The sequence below is a fragment of the Bubalus bubalis genome, chromosome 16, assembly GCF_019923935.1.
Source record: "Bubalus bubalis isolate 160015118507 breed Murrah chromosome 16, NDDB_SH_1, whole genome shotgun sequence".
In the NCBI taxonomy this organism is placed as follows: domain Eukaryota; kingdom Metazoa; phylum Chordata; class Mammalia; order Artiodactyla; family Bovidae; genus Bubalus; species Bubalus bubalis.
The window spans coordinates 53,626,435-53,645,884 of record NC_059172.1 but is presented as its reverse complement, the minus strand read 5'-3'; the positions used below and the strand labels follow the sequence as shown (position 1 = coordinate 53,645,884).

At 43.8% G+C, this 19,450-nt stretch overlaps 1 protein-coding gene across 1 annotated transcript in view; it reads left to right on the top strand.

Annotated features, from left to right (window-relative positions):
- Window positions 1–19,450, top strand: part of TECTA (tectorin alpha) — an 85,893-nt gene that overhangs the window by 53,459 nt on the left and 12,984 nt on the right. The window contains exons 13-16 of the mRNA XM_006044885.4: window positions 6,279–6,478; window positions 10,648–11,031; window positions 13,504–13,790; window positions 16,109–16,389. Of these exons, the coding sequence (XP_006044947.3) occupies window positions 6,279–6,478; window positions 10,648–11,031; window positions 13,504–13,790; window positions 16,109–16,389 (1,152 nt within the window). The remainder of the gene's footprint in view (window positions 1–6,278; window positions 6,479–10,647; window positions 11,032–13,503; window positions 13,791–16,108; window positions 16,390–19,450) is intronic.

Here is a 19,450-nt window from a genome sequence, read left to right as displayed (position 1 = left end):
TGTTGCAAAGAGTTGGACATGACTGAGTGATTTAGCACACATGCATGCCCCACTCCTCTCTTCCACTAAGAATTCATCCATTTCAACACTCACATGTTGAGAAATGAGAATGCTGTTTTCAGGAGAAAAAGGGTTAAGCCAGAATTGCCCATTAAATATATGCTTGATTGGTAACAAGGTAGGATGCTGTTAGTTATCAATAATATTGGCTGTTCCCATCAATGGGATAATTTATTACTGAATTACTCTTTTTGCAAATGCATTGGAAAACTCTTTCACCCAAGTTGAACAAATAGGCTTAGAGCAGGGAGGGGAGGCCAGTTGTCTTTATTGCGAATGCTGTCTTAAAATTCTTTCAGCTGCATCTGTCATTCTTTCAGTTCTTTAATGGAGAACTTAAATTAGAGCACTTGATGGTGAGGATACAGTAAGAGAAGAAAATAATAAATTCATTGCAGGTACTTAGCTCTGACCATGTGCCAGGCACTCTTCTCAGTGCTGAGTCCTCAGTCAATGACTCCTATAACTTTACAGCAACCCTGTAAAGTACGCCCTATTTTTAAAAATTTATTTATTTTTAATTGGAGGATAATTGCTTTACAATATTGTGTTGGTTTCTGCCATATTAATAGTCCCACTTTCTAGAGGAGGAAACCAAAGCTCAGAGTAATTCAGTGACTTTCCCAAGGAAATTGGCTTGGGTAAATTGGAAGGTGGCTCCAGAGACAGTGCTCTCTGGCTGTAGGATGCTGCTCCTCTTATCTGGTCAGGCCAGGAAGCCCTGGGGGGTTGGGAGTGCCTGGGTACCACAGGGGATGCAGAGCTCTGTAGAACCAGGTCTGGGGAGGCACCTTCCAACCTCAGCGGGCCATCGTGAGAATTAAACGTGATGATGGCTCATACACAAGGCTGTCTGGCGCCTCATCAGCCAACGTTGAGTATCATTTTCTCTTTTTTCAGAGGCAGATTTTGCTACTTCAAAGCTCTTGGTCAAAAGTCTGATAATTAGGCATTTTCCTATATCTTTCTCTGCAAACTCAATAAATTCTAACTGAGGGACTCCCCTAGTGGTCCAGTGATTAAGAATCCCTTGCAATGGCATGGGACACAGGTTTGATCCCTGTCAGGGAAACTAAGAGCCCACATCCCAAGGGCCAACTGGGCCCACGTGCTGCAGCTACTGAGCCCACACTCTCTAGAACCCTTGCACCATAACTAGCGAAGCCGCACGGAAGAGCCTGGAGCTATAACAAAGACCCAGCGCGATCAAAAAAAATTTGTAGTTGAATAACTTTAAAAATTCCTATTGTTACTACTACAACTGTTCCTACTGTTAGTAACAGAAACTTTCATCGAAGTGCCAGGCACTGTACAAAATTGCACCCCATTTTATGATAACAATGATTAATATTTGATGAGGGAGATGTTATTATCTCCATTTTACAGATGAGGAAGCGGAGGAGCCAAGGTTTAGAGAGAGTAGATAACCTGCCCAAGGTGACATTGCTAGGTAGTCACAGAGGCCAAGACTCAAGCCCGGTCAGCCTGGCTCCAGAACCTTGACCAGTTCCATTTCATTGCTGCGTTGCTCTTCCCATGCATCCTGCCCACCGAGGGCACAAAGGCTGTATCAGTCCACTGGCCACAGCAAGAGACACAGTTGTGACCACAATAGAAATCCAGGTGTAGAACCATCATCACTTTCAGCTCTCCGTACTGCATTTGGGTGGAGAAAATCAGAATTAGGAATTTGGAAGATTGTTGTCAAGAATCAAGTATTTATTAATCACTTGTCACATTCTCAGCACTGTTTGGGGGACCACAAAAAATCAGAAGTATGAAATATGGAGTTTATTGCCTTGTTGGGCAAATAGGACGGGTATACTTGAAACAACAGTAGACATTTCTAAATTGGTAGTTATGTCTTCCCAGATATTAAAATATATTGTAGAGTTTCAATGCGTGCGTGCTAAGTTGCTTCAGTTGTGTCCGACTCTTTTCTACCCTGTGGACTGTACCTTGTCCATGGGATTTGCCAGATGACAAGTCGATACTGGCACATGCCAGAAAAAACCAACCAGTGGGCCAATGAGAAAGTCTAGAAATAGGCCCAAACACCAAAGAGAAATTAGTATATAGTAAAGCTGGTGTTTCCAATCACTGGGGGAAGTGTATTAGTCAATAAAGGACAAACTATCAGGGGGAAAAATAATTAAATCCTTCCTTCATTTCCTCACTCAAAAATAAAACCCAGACAGAGCCAAGATTAAACATGAACATTTAAATCATAAAACTACCAGAAGGGTTTCCCTGGTGGTTCAGTGGTAAAGCGTCTACTTGCCAATGCAGGAGACATGGGTTTGATCCCTGATCTGGGAAGGTCCCACATGCCATGGAGCAACTAAGCCTGTGCACAGTTATTGAGCCTGTGCTCTCGAGCCTGTGAGCCAAAGCTACAGAGCCCATGTGCTGCGACTACGGAAGCCCGTGCACCCTGGAGCCTGTGCTCCGCACTGAGAAGCCACTGCAATGAGAAGTGCGTGCACCGCTACTAGCGAGTAGCCCCTGCTCTCCAAAACTAGAGAAAAGCCCATGCAGCAGCGAAGACCCAGCACAGCCAGAATAAACAAATTTAAAATGAAACAAACTACTAAAAGAGAACAAAGACATATTTTTGGTAATCTAGGAGTAAAGAGGGCCTTTCTAAGCAAAACACCTAAAACCACAAGGGAAAACATGATAAATTTGACTACTTTAAACTTTTGTATTTCCATATGGCAAAAACATCATCAAGATCACAAACCAATGTACCAAAAAAAAAAGGAAGAAGCAGCAAAGTCAAAAAGCAATTGGTAAATATTTTAACACGTGACAAACAAAAATGTATTTTCAGTTTACAAAGAGCCTTTACAATTTAATAAAAAATTCAACAAACAAAATGTGTAAAGGACGTGAAAAGGCAATTCACAGAAAAAGATATACAAATAGATTATAAACAAAGGAAAAAGATAATCAGTCTCACAAAGGATGCAAATGAAATAAGGATATAGCATTAATTTCTTATTGTGGTAAAATACACATAACAAAATTGCTATTGTAACCATTTTTAAGGGTGTAGTTCAGTGTCACTAAGTACATTCATATTGTTGTGCAACCACCATCCTCCACCTCCAGAATGCTTTTCATTTTGCTCAACTGAAACTCTGTACCCATTAAACACTAACTCTCCATTCCTCTCCCTTTCCAGAGTCCCCTGAAACCACTGTTCTACTTCCTGTCTTAACTAGATACCTCACATAAGTGGAATCATACGGTATTCATCTTTTCGTGGATGGTTTATCTCACTTAGCATAATGTCTCAAGGTTCATCCAAGTTGCAGAATCTCCTTCCTTTTTCAGGTTAAGTGATATTCCATTGTATGTATAGACTACATTGTGCTTATCCATTCATCCATTGGTGGACACCTGTATTGCTTCCATGATTTAGCTATAATGAATAATGCTGCTATGACAACAGTGTCTAAATATCTCTTAGAGATATTTCTTTCACGTTTTTAAGTATACACCCAGGAATGGAATTGCTGGGCCTATAGGGTAATTCTATTTTCAATTCTTTGAGAAACCACCCTACTCTTTCCCACAGCAGCTGTACCATTTTACATTCTTATCAACAGGGCAAAGGGTTCCAATTTTTCCACATCTTTACCAATATTTGTTATTTTCTGGGTGTTTTTTTATAGTAACCATCTTAATGGGTAGGAGGTGATATTACATTATAGCTTTTATTTTCCTGATGATTAGTGGTGTTGATTTTCACATGCTTATTGGCCATTCATATATCTTCTTTGCAGAAAGGTCTATTCAAATTCCTCTCTCATTTTTGTATCAGATTGGTTTTTTTTGTTGTTGAATTTTAGAAGTTCCTTCATATTCTGGATGGTGATCCCTTATAGGTATAGCATGTAGTTTTTTTCCAAGGACCAGAAAGTTTGGGGATAAACAATTAGTGAGGATGAGGGAAAAATAAATCTCGTATAGCCCTGGTAGGAGGATAAATTGACAGTCTCTTTAGAGGCCAGTTCAGTTGCATCCATCAAAAGCTTAAATGCACATACCCTCTGACCCAATTATTCCACTTCCAGGAATTTATTGTAGAGATTCATTAACTCATGAGGGCATGGATAAATGTACAAGGATGTAGCATCTTTATAAACACATAAAATACACACAGCAGTGCAAAAACAATGATTCAAGCCTAAGTGATGTAGAGTAGAAATTCCCACATAAGAGTAGTTGTACTTTTTTGTATTGTTATTTTTGTTGTTTATTTGATAAGTCATGTCAATTCTTTTCCGACCTGATGGACTGTGGCCCATGAGGCTCCTCTGTCCATGACATTTCCCAGGCAAGAACACTGGAGTGGGTTGCCGTTTTCTTCTCCATGGGATCTTCCCAACTCGGTTTAAACCCACATCTCCTGCATTGGCAGGCAGGTTCTTTACCGCTTTTTTTGTATACATTGACTTAAATACTAGTTTCTGTAAAATATTTAAGCAAATCTGTCTTTAATGATTGACTACCACTTGCTGAACACTTCGGTGATTGTTGTTGCTGTTGTCCCGTCGCTAAGTCTCGTCTGACTCTTTGCAACCCCACAGACTGCAGCACGCCAAGCACTTAGGTGCTTGGCACTGTTCTAAGTACACAGACTCACTCATTCCCTCCCAAAAAGCCATGAAGTGCTGCCCTGGGTAACTGCATAGTACAGATAAGGAGCTGAAACCCAGCGAGATTAGGTAATGGCTCCAATCTCTTAGAGCTGATTCCAGAGCCCACACCCTTCACCAGGACCCCAGTTGCCTTCCAGGAAAGCGTGTACATACATTTAAAAGCCACAGAACATAGTTGACATGGATTGGTCTCTATACACAGGCACACACACCACGTAGGTTTGCCTTCTCAGAAATCAAGGGGTTCAAGGGCCAACTGTTAAAAACTATTGGCTTGGAAAAGGGTTCTGGAAGTTTTGAGTTAGTGAAAGAATAGGGAGTTTTGCAGATAAGTTGGGATTCTACCTGGGGCTTGAAGAATGAGGGATCTGGGGACTCCCCTTGGTGGTCCAGGGGTTAAGACTCCATATTGCCAATGCAGGGGACACAATCCAATACTGGGCCAGGGAACTAAGCTCTCACATGCCATGGACCATGGCCAAAAGAGTAAAACAAATAAAATATTAACACATTATGTGGAGTCTAGAAAAATTGTACAGATGAACCTATTTCCAGGGGAGGAATAGAGATGAATATGTAGAAAATGGACATGTGGACACTGCGGCAAAGGGGTGGGTGGGATGAACTGGGAAAATAGGGTTGACATAATACACCACACTGCCATGTGTAAAGGGCTGCCCTGCTGTCTCAGATGGTAAAGAATCTGCCTGCAATGCAAGAGACCCGGATTCGATCCCTGGTTCTGGAAGATCCCCTGAAGAAGGGAATAGCTACCCACTCCAGTATTCTTGGCCTGGAGAATTCCATGGACAGAGGAGCCTGGCAGGCTACAGTCCACGGGGTCAAAAAGAGTCTGACACGACTGAGTAACTAACACATACATACACCATGTGGAAGATAGACAGGTAGTGGGAACTTGCTATAAAGTACAGGGAGCTCAGCTCCGTTCTCTGTGATGACCTAGATGGGTGGGATGGTAGGGAAGGGGGTGGGAGGGAGGTCGAAGAGGGAAGGGATATACATACAGGTATAGTTGATTCACTTCATTGTCCAGCAGAAACTAACACAAAATGGTAAAGCCTTTATACTCCAGTAAGAAAATGATAAATGGGAGATAAATTTGGAGACACTGGGAGGATGAAGAAATGGGTGGGGGAAGGGAGATGAACACCAGATGGGGACCTAAAGGCAGAAATGAGTGTGGGGCACCCCCTGGAGACCATCCAATGAATCACTGGAGTCAAGATGCATGTTGGGTAGTGGGTTTAAGGCAACAGGTTGGAGAGAACCTCAGGGAAAGCAAGACTGAGGAGAGGAGCAAGAGGTGTGAGGAGCCGGGTAACCTCCTCTGCTCTGCTGTCCATGGTTTCTGCAGTGCTGAGTCCCATAGAGGCGTTGCATAAGCAGACAGGGGAGGAAAGCGGGAGGTGGGGGGCAAAGCTTCCTCCCCACCAGGCCTCCATCTCCCCGAGTGGGTGAGGGAAGGCCGGGAGGAAGGCTTTGACAGCCCTGGGGATGGCCCATCCTGACCCGTGTCTCCCGTTGCAGCCGTCGCCTGCCCTCCCAACAGCCACTACGAGAGCTGCGTGAGCGTGTGCCAGCCCCGCTGCGCCGCCATCCGCCTCAAGAGCGACTGCAACCACTACTGTGTGGAGGGCTGCCAGTGCGACCCCGGCTACGTCCTCAACGGCAAGAGCTGCATTCTGCCCCACAGCTGCGGCTGCTACTCCGACGGCAAGTACTACGAGGTAGGGGCGCCGGCCCGCCCGTCTTCCTTGAGAGGCAGCGGAGTTCTCTCCCCGCAAGAAGAAAGATGGGTCGCGGTGAACCCATCTTCCCTTCGGATGAGGATAAGATGGTGCTGTGGATTCACAGGGAGGCGGAGAGGGGGGACCTGTGGGGCGAGAGGTCACGGACAGGTCACAGACGGACAGAGGCTCCGGATTTAGACATGCGCTTGGGTCTCACTCTACCCGCCTCCTCGCTAGCATTGTGTGTGCCTTTCTCCCTCCTCCGTGCCTTTCTCTAAGCCCTTCTGATTTCCTCTCCTGTAAATCTTAGTCTGAAAGCTTCTGACGTAGCTGCTGTTTGGAAATAGGAAGGCAGTGAATCTGACATTTATACCTGTCTTAGCTAAGGGCAGTTTTAACTGGAAAATATGGAGCTCTAGGCTGGGAGGGTGGCTTTCTCTCTTCTGTCTATTGCAGCTCCATGAGAAGAGGAGAGAAGGCTGCCATCTCCTCGTGTGCCATTTGTCCCTCTAGGACCATCCCCAGAGAGTTCTGTCTGGGCTGCTTAATGTCCTGTTTTCCGCATCCTACCCTCTTCTCTCTCTTTGGGGGCTTCACATAGAGCTGATGAAGATGCCTTTCTCAGATGTCCCTGAGTAAAACATATGAGCATGCAAAATCATTTACACTTCCACCCTGTAATCTTTCTTTATGTGCTGGAATACTTTATGTGCTTAAAAAGATCTTGCCTGGAGAGGTTATTTAGCCCTGGGTTCTGCCTCTCACCCATTCTCTGTTTAAACGATATCAATACCTGACATTGGTGAGTAGACAGTTAACAACAGCATCTGTGCAATAGCTGCTATTTGAAGATCTCTGTGCTAGTGGTATTGTTGGGGATGATAAAGCATGTTCCCTGCCTTAAGGAACTTAAAAATCTATTCAGGAGAGGAGAAAAAAATGCACTTTAAAAACAAGAGGACAATTACAAAATAACATATCAACAAGTGAAAAATAATACCCTACAGAACTAATCAATTTTAAAATGAAAAAGAATCGAAGCATTAAAAAAAAAACCTAATTGAAGTGTCTAAATTGAAAATAAACTAGGCAAAAAAGAAACACTGCTTTCTTTCTGTAAAGAAATATTATTCTTGTTCAAGAACAACTAAGTTGGCTTTACTTTGAGAAGAAATAGAATGAGATGAATATGGCCGTTACCATCAGTCTCATTTTCAGTGGGAAATTTGTTTAAATGTTGTATTAGAAAGATGGGGGGAAGTAGAGTAAGATAGCAGAATTGATCAAAGAAGGCTTCTTGGCAGAGGTGAGTTTTGAAGTTAGCTCTCAGAGATATTGATTATTTGAAAGGAAGAGGCAAAACATGTGGGAGAAAATAATAATAGATTCCATTTTCCTACAATCTGGGAGAAGAGATAACCAGGCTCAAAACTGAAAAACACTATTTCAATCTCTGCTCCCCTGTCCAGAGATTTACTGAAATGTATCCACTTATCAAGTGTGTCATGCTTCCCTCAACAGAGATCCTGAGTGTCTGTGACATAATGGATTGAGATTTGGGCTTGATCCTAGCTGAACCAACACTGGTGATGTGACACTGAACAAACTGTGTTATTTCTCTGAGCTTCTGTGACCTTATCTCCAAAACATTACTAATAATACCAACTCATATGGTCATTGTGTAATCTATGCAGGTGCCTTAGTACCTGGCACCTAGCAGTTCAATAATTGGTAGCTGCTTATTGTTTTGTTAATTCTCTTAAGAGGCATTTTATAAATTAAAAAAATCCAGGCGTGTTAATGAAATGATGCATATAAAAGCCCTTGGAGCTCTTAGAAAAAGCACAATACAGCTCTCAGCAGCTATTAGCACTCTCAACATTAGTGTCCACTTTTCATCAGAAAGTCAGTGGGTTTTGACAACAGCTTATATCTGGGAAGTAGCAAATTCACAGAACAAATAATGCATACCTACTTGCCACAGTTCACGCAAGCTTGGAGGCTTGTTTATACGACAGATTTCTTTGGAAATAAAAAGAGAACACATCTAGCCATTAGCATGTAGGGTAATTACCCGGCTGTCCTTATCAGGTCTAATTACGGTTGAGCAGGCAGCACTGGGCCAGTCTCTTTACTGGGATGCTACTTTCATGATCAAGTTCTCCTGTAGGATGAGTTATGGACCCTTGATCATATCCACATACATCAGGTTATTTTTCTCTCCCCACCCATGCAATGTCTGACTTCTTATCTGAGAGAGGCCAGACCATCCACTCAATTATTCTGCAAATCTGATAAGAGAAAGGAAGCCAATTTGTGAAGCTGCTGGCACCCAGAATATTTCACGGGTCTGGAAAGAGGTTCCGGGAACTACTTATACTCCATTTTAGGGGTGAAAGAATCAGGAATGGTTTTCTTGAGAAAACTCTTCCTGGAAGATCTCACCCTCTTCCTACTTACCCTTGGATCTAAGTCAGATCTCTATTTGATATCCAGGATTTTGATAAGTCTATCGTTAATGCAGAAAATTGTGACCAGACAGTAGAACAGGCCCTTCTTGTGCCATTAAAACATCTCTGGAAAGCACTGTTTTAGAAAATTGAATCAATGCCTTGAGTGCCCTCATCTCTATGAAGTAAACCACTCATTGGGACCACACTCCACTTGAACAGTCATGACCAATTTCAAACAGTTCCCTGGAATTCTTAGTCTAGAACAGGTATGAGATCAAGAGCACAGACTCTCCAAGTACAGCTGTGTCTACAGGTTGTAGAAAGAGTGAAAAATAATAGCTGCCACCAATTGCTGATACACTTCGTTGCAGGTATTTAATATAAATTTTTATAATTCCCCACTATCTGAAAGAGGATGAGTGGTTCTTCTCTGGTAATAACAGCAGCTATTATTTATTGAGTACCTACTCTCAGCCGGGAAATGTGCATCACACGTCTTATTGAATTTAATCTTCACAACTGCCTTGCAAGACATTATTACTAACTTCAATTTAGAGAAAGCAAACCAACACTCTGGGAGGCTGGCAGAGCCTCTCAGGGTGGCATGAGTAGGGTGGCAGAGCTGGGATCGAAACCCAGGTGGTCTGATCCCAAAGTTTTCCCTTCATGGACCCTAACTGTTATCTAGATTTCTCGCTTCAGGATATAGAAATAGAGGTATCTGCAACAGAAGTAAATTAGATTATTTACAAGGAAAGAAGTTTGGAACAGTGAGTCCTGTGAAATGTTGAAACTGTCAGCTACAAATTGGCACTTGCCATTGGCACTTGCCATCTACCTCTACAGGGATTAAAACATGTGCTACGTCAGCTGCTTATTTTTCAACATTCCCTGAAAAGAGTTCAGGGTGAAGAGCAGAAATCAGGCATTCTGTGCTCTGGGAAAAACCGGGGATAGGTCTTCAAATAGGTATTTTTAGAGCCGATTTTATGCACGCAATTCTTGTAGCTCCTTATATCTAGAAAAGCACTAAAATCCTTCATGGTCATGACTGCTCCTCATGACTAGCAGAAACCTTCTGCAAAAAATAAGTACTTGATTGCATATATTCTCCCTTCACCAAAATCACATACATACCCTCCCGCTTGCCTCTTTGGAGCAGTATCTCAGAGCTATCTGAAATGCTGTCTCCTGAGCTATAGCCCTTATTTTGCCCCCAATAAAACTTAACTTGCAACTCTCACATTGTGCATTTTTTAAGGTGACAAAAATGGTTCAGCATAGGAATTCTTTCTCTCTTTCTTAGCCTAGTTAAAATTGAAGGGTGGGGTTTATCATTATTGAGTGAATTTAAATTTGTTCCTTCAAGTAGAGCTGATACTTGTTAGATGAATTCCCTACCAAGTATTTTCCACTTTGCCTAGTTCCTTGACCTGCTTCTCTAGTTGGTTGACTGTGATTAGCTCTACAACCCACTGTGAAGATCCCCAAATTCTTGATTGAAATCACTAGAGACCAGGTAGCATATTGTTTGGCATCTGAGTTACCCGGAAGGCAGGTACTGTTTGACTTGAACCAGCCTCCCTTGTGGCAGATTCCAGCCCTGTTACTGATAGGCCAACCCAGCCCGGAAATGGTCCAGGTGGACTGGGCTTTGGGGTCCCCAACCTTGACCACCACCAGAGTTTCATGCAAAGGGCGTCTCTCTTCCAGCCCAAGCAGCTGTTCTGGAACAGCGACTGCACGCGGCGGTGCCGCTGTTTCCGGCGCAACCTAATCCAGTGCGACCCGCGCCAGTGCAAGTCGGACGAGGAGTGCGCGCTGCGCAACGGGGTGCGCGGCTGCTTCAGTACCAAGACCTCCTACTGCCTGGCGGCCGGCGGCGGCGTCTTCCGCACCTTCGACGGCGCCTTCCTCCGCTTCCCAGCCAACTGCGCCTTCGTGCTCTCCACTATCTGCCAGAAGCTCCCCGACATCTCCTTCCAGCTCATCATCAACTTCGACAAGTGGTCGGCCCCCAATCTCACCATCATTTCGCCCGTCTATTTCTACATTAACGAAGAGCAGATTCTCATCAACGACCGGAACACAGTCAAGGTGACGAGCCTGTCCTTGATTCTTAAGAAATGTGCCCTGGAAGGAGGGCCTATCTAGAGGGCTATTTACTGTGGTTTTCCCGGATAATGAGTTTAACTGGCTATTTCATACATACCATACACAGATCGGAGAAGGCAATGGCACCCCACTCCAGTACTCTTGCCTGGAAAATCCCATGGACAGAGGAGTCGGACACGACTGATGTGACTTAGCATAGCATAGCATAGCATAGCATACACAGATAACCAGATTTTAGAGAATTGAAAGTGTAAAGATTCTACAGGCATAAGCAAGGGCCCCATTTAGTCTTTCGCTTACTAGTGGTAAAGAATCCACCTGCCAGTGCAGAAGACATAAGAGATGTGGGTTCAATTCCAGGGTAGGGAAGATCCCTAGAGGAAAGCAAGGCAACCCACTCCAGTATTCTTGCCTGGAGAATCCCATTGATAGAGGAGCCTGGCGGGCCACAGTCCATAGGGTCACAAAGAGTTGGACACAACTGACATGACTTAGCACATACGATTCCAAAGGCCTTGCAGGATATGCACAGTATCTCAAGGACATAAGGTCAGCATGTATGCTAATAAAACTTCAGGTGAGGGACTTCCCTGGTGGTCCAGTTGTTGGGACTTCGCCTTCTGATGCAGGGGGTGTAGGTTCAATCCCTGGCCAGTGGTTAAGATCCCACATGCCACACAGCCAAAAAACCAAAACATAAAATGGGAGCAATAATGTAAAGAATTCAATAAAGGCTTTAAAAATGGTCTGCATCAAAAAAAAAAAAAATCTAAAAAAAAAAAAACCAAACTTCAGGTATTGGTAGATAAGTCAGCTTTTACTCTGAATTAATTTCCAAAAAGATTCTCATTTGTTTATAAGAGCTTGAAATTATTCTTGGCTCTGCCACCTGAAAGAAGACCGACTCTTTCATCTCTGCCATCCTTTCTAGAAAATGAAAGACAGCAAGTCTTTGCCGGTAAACACAGCTACCTAAATAAAAACGGGTGGGAGGGATCGTCCCTCACTATGAGAGCGCCCCCTAATGACACGCCGAGGGAAAGAGCACAGACGAGAGAGATGGTGGATTTCTCTTAGGGTTGGCTCTTCTCTAGGAGAGTTGCCGGGTTTCTTGTGAATCTTACAACGGCATATAAGTAAATGTGAATCTCCAACCCCCGCCCCCCCAATAAACTAATGCACCACTCCGACCTGTATTCCTCCCATCCTTCCATCTGAGAAGATAACCTGCTCTGAAGTGGTGGTGACTGCCAGTCACCCAGTCACTCAGCTAAACCAGTCGGCTGCAGGCGGACTAGAACCATGGAGTCAGCCCTGCCTTCCCCCACCCCGTGTTGCAAATCCCAGCTAGGGAGGGCCAAGGAGAGAGCCAGCACGGGCATATTAATGTTTTTGGAATTGAGTGGTACTGTATCTGCTTTCCACCACTGGCTCAGATAATCATGCACCGGGAGTATCTCTATTTAAGGAGTCATCGAATAGCTTAGTATCCAGCATTAGGCAAAAGACTGGTAGGGTTTTGCAAGCTTAAAAGGAAGAGTCTGGATTTTAATACTGGTTTTTAACTTCAATGAAAGTTAATCTGCTACTGTTTTTGACACTCTAATTCCTTTTGCAAATTGGCCCACATGGACATGACTGTGTGGGCCCAGAATATATCAGCAAGAAAGCAAAAAGGGATCACCTGAGATCAAAACTGACATTGTGCTGAATAAAATACTCCCAGCCACCAAAATAGTAAAGAATCATATTTTTTTAAGGCTTCTGCTATGTTTTTTTAAGCAACAAAAGTTACTGATAACCTAGAGGGGGGAAAAGAACAATTTCTTTTGTAAGTACAGAAAAGGCATGTTATGTTCTGTCTTAAGGGCTAAGAAAAGAAACTGTTATAAAGCAAGAAAATGACAAATGGAGAAAATACTGTGCCTATAGGGCCTCTGGGAGGGCATCTCCTGTTCGAATGTTATAAATAAGAAAACAATAAACATAGCAATGATCCCCAGATTCATTTTAACCATGTTAGACTCTCCTTAACGCAGGATTGGGATTTTTTTTTCAGTAATTGGTTTATGCTGGAGAAAGTTTTATACAAAAATCTAGCCACTTGTTGTGCATTATACCTTTGCAGCATTTTTATTTTAATCTCTCTGCCACCATAGTTTGCTTCTTTGGGAGGTACTGTGGACAGTAAGATGAGCAAGCCCTCAGATTCCTGGGCAGGCATCAGCAAAATACGAAATTCAGTCAAATCTCCTTGCTGCCTATTCTTGTAAATAAAGCTTTAGTGGAACACAGCCTTGCTCATTTAGTTACTTTTGTCTGTGGCTGCTTTTTTTGCCACGAGGATAGATCATATGGGCTACAAAGCCTAAAATGTTTACTCAGGACTTTTACAGTAAATATTTGCCAATTTCTGCTTTGAGGGTCATTTACTTCTTCTTTCTCCTTTAACAGGTGAATGGCACACAAGTGAATGTTCCATTCATAACCGGCCTGGCAACAAAAATCTACAGCAGTGAGGGGTTCCTGGTGATTGACACCAGCCCCGACATCCAAATCTACTACAATGGCTACAACGTCATAAAAATCAGCATCAGCGAGAGGCTGCAGAACAAAGTGTGTGGCCTTTGCGGCAACTTCAATGGGGACTTAACTGATGATTACGTGACCTTGCGGGGGAAGCCGGTGGTGAGCAGCGTGGTCCTGGCCCAGAGCTGGAAAACCAATGGCATGCAGAAGAGGTGAGAGTCTCCAGTCACTAGACTCAGTGGTCCCAGTCCTCCCGTGTCTATGACAGATGTTGATGAGGGAGGTACTTCATATAGCAACTCCCTTCCTCGCCTACAAAGAGCTAAGCTCAAGATCTTTGGAGTTTTCATCATACAAACAGGCACAGTAATTTCTTGAACAGCAGAGGAAGTAACTAGGCTTAGATGATAAGTCTGAATTTTGGTGTTATCCGGCCCTTGGCCAAACAGAAGAGTGTTCCTAGGATTAGAACTCTAAAGCCTTGACCATCTGCCCAACTGGTCAAGTTTAACTTTAACTGTGACTGGGCATCCTTGCTGAGGGTGGGATTAAGAGTTAACCCAGGAGAAGAGGGTTATTCCTTGCTCCCTAGTGCTGAGACTTCGTGTCTGTGCATGCTAAGTCACTTCAGTCATACAGCCTGCCAGGCTCCTCTGTCCATGGAATTCTCCAGGCAGGAATACTGGTGTGGGTTGCCATGCCCTCCTCCAGGATTGTCCCAGGATTGAGTCTGCGTCTCTTATGTCTCCTGCATTGGCAGGTGGGTACTTTACCACGAGAGCCATCTGTACCTCTTACCAGAGGCTTGGTTGTGTAGGCAGAAGTTGGTGGGAGTCTAGAAAGTCCAAGAAAGTAGAAGTCATTGAGGTTATTATCAGGCCCCTCTCTGGCCAACTGAGATAGAAGGAACTAGGCAAGTAATTTCAATGGTGTTTAACTTAAGAGTCCTTCCAGACTGCCAAATCATGTTAATTCCTCTGAGGTTCTAGAGCTACACTTCTCTTTCTTGGCATTTCTTTGCTTGTACAATGATTCTGTCCCCTTGAGCTTTAATGTGCCAAACGTCAGCTGAATTCCCAGATGTGGGAATGAAGCTCTCAACCCTCTTTGACTTTTCTGCAGGTGTAAACTGAAAAATGTGCCATAAATTAGACCGTCCTGTGAATTGTGGGACCCAGAGCTGGAAAGAACCTTGGGCACAGTCTGGTCCAGTCTCTTCCTTTTCTAGGTGCAACGGAGGTTAGAGTGGAATGATTTAGATGAGGGGGCACAGTAAGTGGCAAAGCCCAGATTAGATTTCAGAATTCCTAATGTGATGCTTTCTCTAAAATGTCACTTCTGGGACCCACAGTTAGAAAAATGACTCCTTTGCACATTAAACTATTCTGGGGCTTCCAAAGATGAGCAAGATTCAGCTCCTCCTTAGGAATCATCATTCTGTTTGAGTTTCCTTTCCCTTCTTATTTCCTTTTTTTCTTCTCTTATAAATGGTTGCAGCCTGACACCAATTTTCTTGTGAAGATTTTCCTTATGGTCTCTGGTAGCTAAACTGGAAATGGTTTAGAAGCTTCTGGATGTCCTTTCAAATCTTTTACTTTACCAACAGTTATTACTTTTATTTTTGATTAATAATAATGTAATTATCATTATTGTTATTGGTTATTATATCCATATCTGTTGATAGTTATTGTATCAATCATATCAGTCAGTTATATCAAAGGTTGTTGTTGTGTAGTCACTAAACAACAGAGTTGATCGTGTCCAACTCTTTGTGACCCCATACACTGTAGCCCTCCAGGCTCCTCTGTCCATGGGATTTTCCAGGAGGCAAGGACACTGGAGTGGGTTGCCATTTCCTTCCCTAGGGGATCTTCCCAACCCCGGGGTCGAAGCTGCATATCTTGCATTGGCAGGTGGGTTTTTTTTTTTTTTTTTTTAACCACTGAGCCACCAGGGAAGCCCACATCAAAGGTTGCTGCTGCTGCTGCTAAGTCGCTTCAGTCGTGTCTGACTCTGTGCGACCCCATAGACGGCAACCCACCAGGCTCCGCCGTCCCTGGGATTCTCCAGGCAAGAACACTGGAGTGGGCTGCCATTTCCTTCTCCAATGCATGAAAGTGAAAAGTGAAAAGTGAAAGTGAAGTTGCTCAGTCGTGCCCGACTCTTAGCGACCCCATGGACTGCAGCCCACCAGGCTCCTCCATCCATGGGATTTTCCAGGCAAGAGTACTGGAGTGGGGTGCCATTGCCTTCTCGGACATCAAAGGTTAATGGTTATTATATCAATATCTACCCTTGTCTGACACACTGGCTACTATCATTTTATTTTACCCTCGCTCATCCCAGTGCTGTAACAGTAGAAACTACCTTGACTTTTGAACCCTAGCCTGGGTTAAGGTTGGGATCAGCACCCACACTGACTTCTGGGTTAGCTGAAGAGGTCACCACTGTGGTCTCCCTCCCCCACCCCCACTGGCCGTCTCACACGCCTGGCGTTGCCTCCTGGTCTGACTACGTCTTTCACCCCCAGCTGCAACGAGCTGCAGTTCTCACAGTACGCGGCCATGTGCGACAACGTGCACATCCAGGACATGCAGGGCGACGGCTACTGCCTGAAGCTCACGGACATGAAGGGCTTCTTCCAGCCCTGCTACGGGCTGCTCGACCCCCTCCCCTTCTACGAGTCCTGCTACCTGGACGGCTGCTACAACCACAAGAAGTTTCAGCTGTGTGGCTCCCTGGCCGCCTACGGGGAGTCCTGCCGCTCCTTCGGAATCCTCAGCACCGAGTGGATTGAGAGGGAGAATTGCTGTAAGAGAATGATTTTATTTCTGCAGACTCTTCTCTGAGTTAGAAAGCACAGCTTGGCCAGTGGCGTCACTTTGTCCGGGGCTAGCCACTGGTCTCCATCTCAACCTGTAGATCTGCTTTGGGGGTTGAAGGGTGGAGAGGTGTGGGCTGCAGGAGATTCTGTGAGGGGGCACTTTCAGTGGCGCTTGACTCCCCCCTAGGTCCAGTTATGGAATTCAGAATATCAGCGGAGGAAGGTGGGGTTCTCTGGGTTGGAAGAGCACCAGTGTAGTGACTTCTAAGATAGCAGGACAGAGCATGGGACTCCTAATTGATTTCAGTGCCCCAAATTCAGCTCTCCAAAAGCTCCTTTCACATGAGTCAGAGTCCAGATCACAAAGAGAAGGCAGGTGGCAAATGGTAGACTGAGCTGGCTGTATCTTCCTGGTTGCAAGGAAGCCATGATTAGATTTATAAAGGGATTATATGTGTGCTATTGATGAAATAAAAATCTGTAGACTCTTGCATTTTTTTTTCTGTAGTGAGATAACTACTTTGATGTCCATTATCTATTATTCTCTTTGTTTTCTTGCCATGTTAATCAGATAGATGGCGCAAGTAAGTGTGTGCCTAAACACGCATAAATTTGTCATATCCGTATATGCATGTCCATGTACATAAATGGTCACTCTGTCCCATGAATGCAGTGTGACACTGCGTCCGTCAGAACGTGTGCGTGTCCCTCGAGGCACAAGAGCAGCCCTGTGTACACACCGGTACCGCCGTGAAAACTGGCCCTGTTTCTTTAAAGATGGAGTGTTCTCATCAGTAAGTCTGCACACCACACCTGACAAGAGTAGGGATACACAATTCAGAACCTGAAAACAATGTCGTTAATTAAAATATGCACTCAGTGATTTCAGAAACCCTTAAGTAAATGGAGTAGTTTCTGTTGGCAATCAATAGAAATGTTTTGTTTGGTAACTTTAATATTTTACCCTCTTCTGTTAATAAGCAATACTTTAAAGAGCCTAAACTGTCTTGAACTTCAGAAATTGTCTGGAATTTTAAAAAAATATATCAGTTTTTGTTTTTCACCTCAAAACTTAACCTCTGTATTGGGCATGTTGTATTTGCCAAGTAGTAAATGGCCCACTCTGTTTGTAAGTGAGGTTTTTGTCTTCTTGGGAGCTGTAACCTCCACACTTTTTTTCCCCTTATTCTCCTCGGTGGTTTGCATATTGTGTTAATCAACCAGCACATTCATTTGGTGGCTGCTGTGTGCTTAGCACTGTCTTGGGTGCTGAACGCACTAGGCAATAAATGGGTCTCTAGAAAAAGAAGCTTTTAAGAAATAAGTTTATTTGGTGGAATATTACTTAGCCATTAAAAAGAAATAATGCCATTTGTAGCAACAAGGGTGGACCTGCTGCTGCCGCTGCTGCTAAGTTGCTTCAATCGTGTCTGACTCTGTGCGACCCTAGAGACGGCAGCCCACCAGGCTCCCCTGTCTCTGGGATTCTCCAGGCAAGAACAGTGGAGTGGGTTGCCATTTCCTTCTCTGACCTAGAGGGTGTCATACTGAGTGAAGTAAGTCAGACAGAGGATAAGAGATATCCTATGGCGTCCCTTACGTGTGGAATCTGAAAAGAAATTATACAAATGAACTTATTTACAAAACAGAAAGAGCTTCACTGTTTAGAGCACAAACTTATGGTTGCAAGGAGGAAGGATGGGAGAAGGGATGGTTAGGGAATTTGGAATGGTCATGTACACACTGCTATATGTAAAATGGGTAAGCAACAAAGGACTACTGTATAGCCCAGGGGACTCTGCTCAGTGTTATGTGGCAGCCTGGGTGGGAGGGGAGTTTGGGGGAGAATGGATACAGGTATATGTATGGCTGGGTCCCTTCACTGTTCACCTGAAACTATCACAACACTGTTAATTGGCTATTCCTCAATACAAAATAAAAAGTTTAAACTGCAAAAATAATAAGTACGTGTATTTAGCTGATGGTGAGGGCTTATTCTAGTCATCTTCCTTGGAATTAAGACAGACTGATGCGACTCCATTCCTGTCCTCTCACCTGTGGTAATGGTTATTTAGCAGAAGGTCAGGAGAAGCATCTGCAGTTACGGGACAGCTTGAGGGGTTTGTTTTGTTTTGTTTTTAAACTCTTGAAGGTAACTTGGCGCATGCTTGAGTTGAATCATGGCTGTTTCTTTAACACTTACTGTTAGAAACCATGACAACAAGGAAGATTATTACACCTGGATAGGGAAAGAGAGTCTTTAAATAAAGAAATGAGTGTCTAAAAGAAAGTGTTTTCCATTAGTGGTTCTCAAACTGAGACGTTAATGAGCTTGCAGGTGGCCTGTGGGCTCATCTGCTACAGAAATATTGTTTGTAATCTGTTGGTGATGACACTCCACATACATTTGTATTTTACTTAGAGTTTTCCCTGTTTTGGCAAAAAAAAAGTGCCATTAATCTCAGTCAATGCTGGCGAGTTGTGTGTAGATTTTGGTTTGCCTACTTTTACAAATTAAGTAGAAGCATGTGGACCATGAATCAAAAAAAAAAAAAGACTAAGAAGTCCTGGTTTAAGGGACCTCTCTGGGACCTTACTGGCCTTGAAATCTTCATTCTTGACAATTACTTGTTGAGTATCTACTGTGAGGTGGCCAGGTATTGGGAATATAGAGGTAAATGGTTTGCAGTCTACAGCTTATATAAATATAAAGACTTTGATGCACATGATGGTGTACAGAGCAGTAAGTGCAGGAATCTCGGGACGTGCTGGCAGTTCAGCTTGTTCGTATCTTCCATCCTCCTCACTTACCTTCACCTGTGCGTGACTTTGGGTACATTTCAGCTGTGATGCCAAGTTACAGTACTTAGCTGGCAGAGATTGTAAGGGTTGGAAGAGATAATGCCACCAATGCATGAAACACATAGCAAAGACCCAATTATTAGCTATCGTCATTACTTCCTGAAAGGCTGCCCTGTTTGTTAATTTGTATCTGCCATCTGACCATCACCAGGTCCACTGAAGTGGCAAGTTCAGAGTGTGACCACA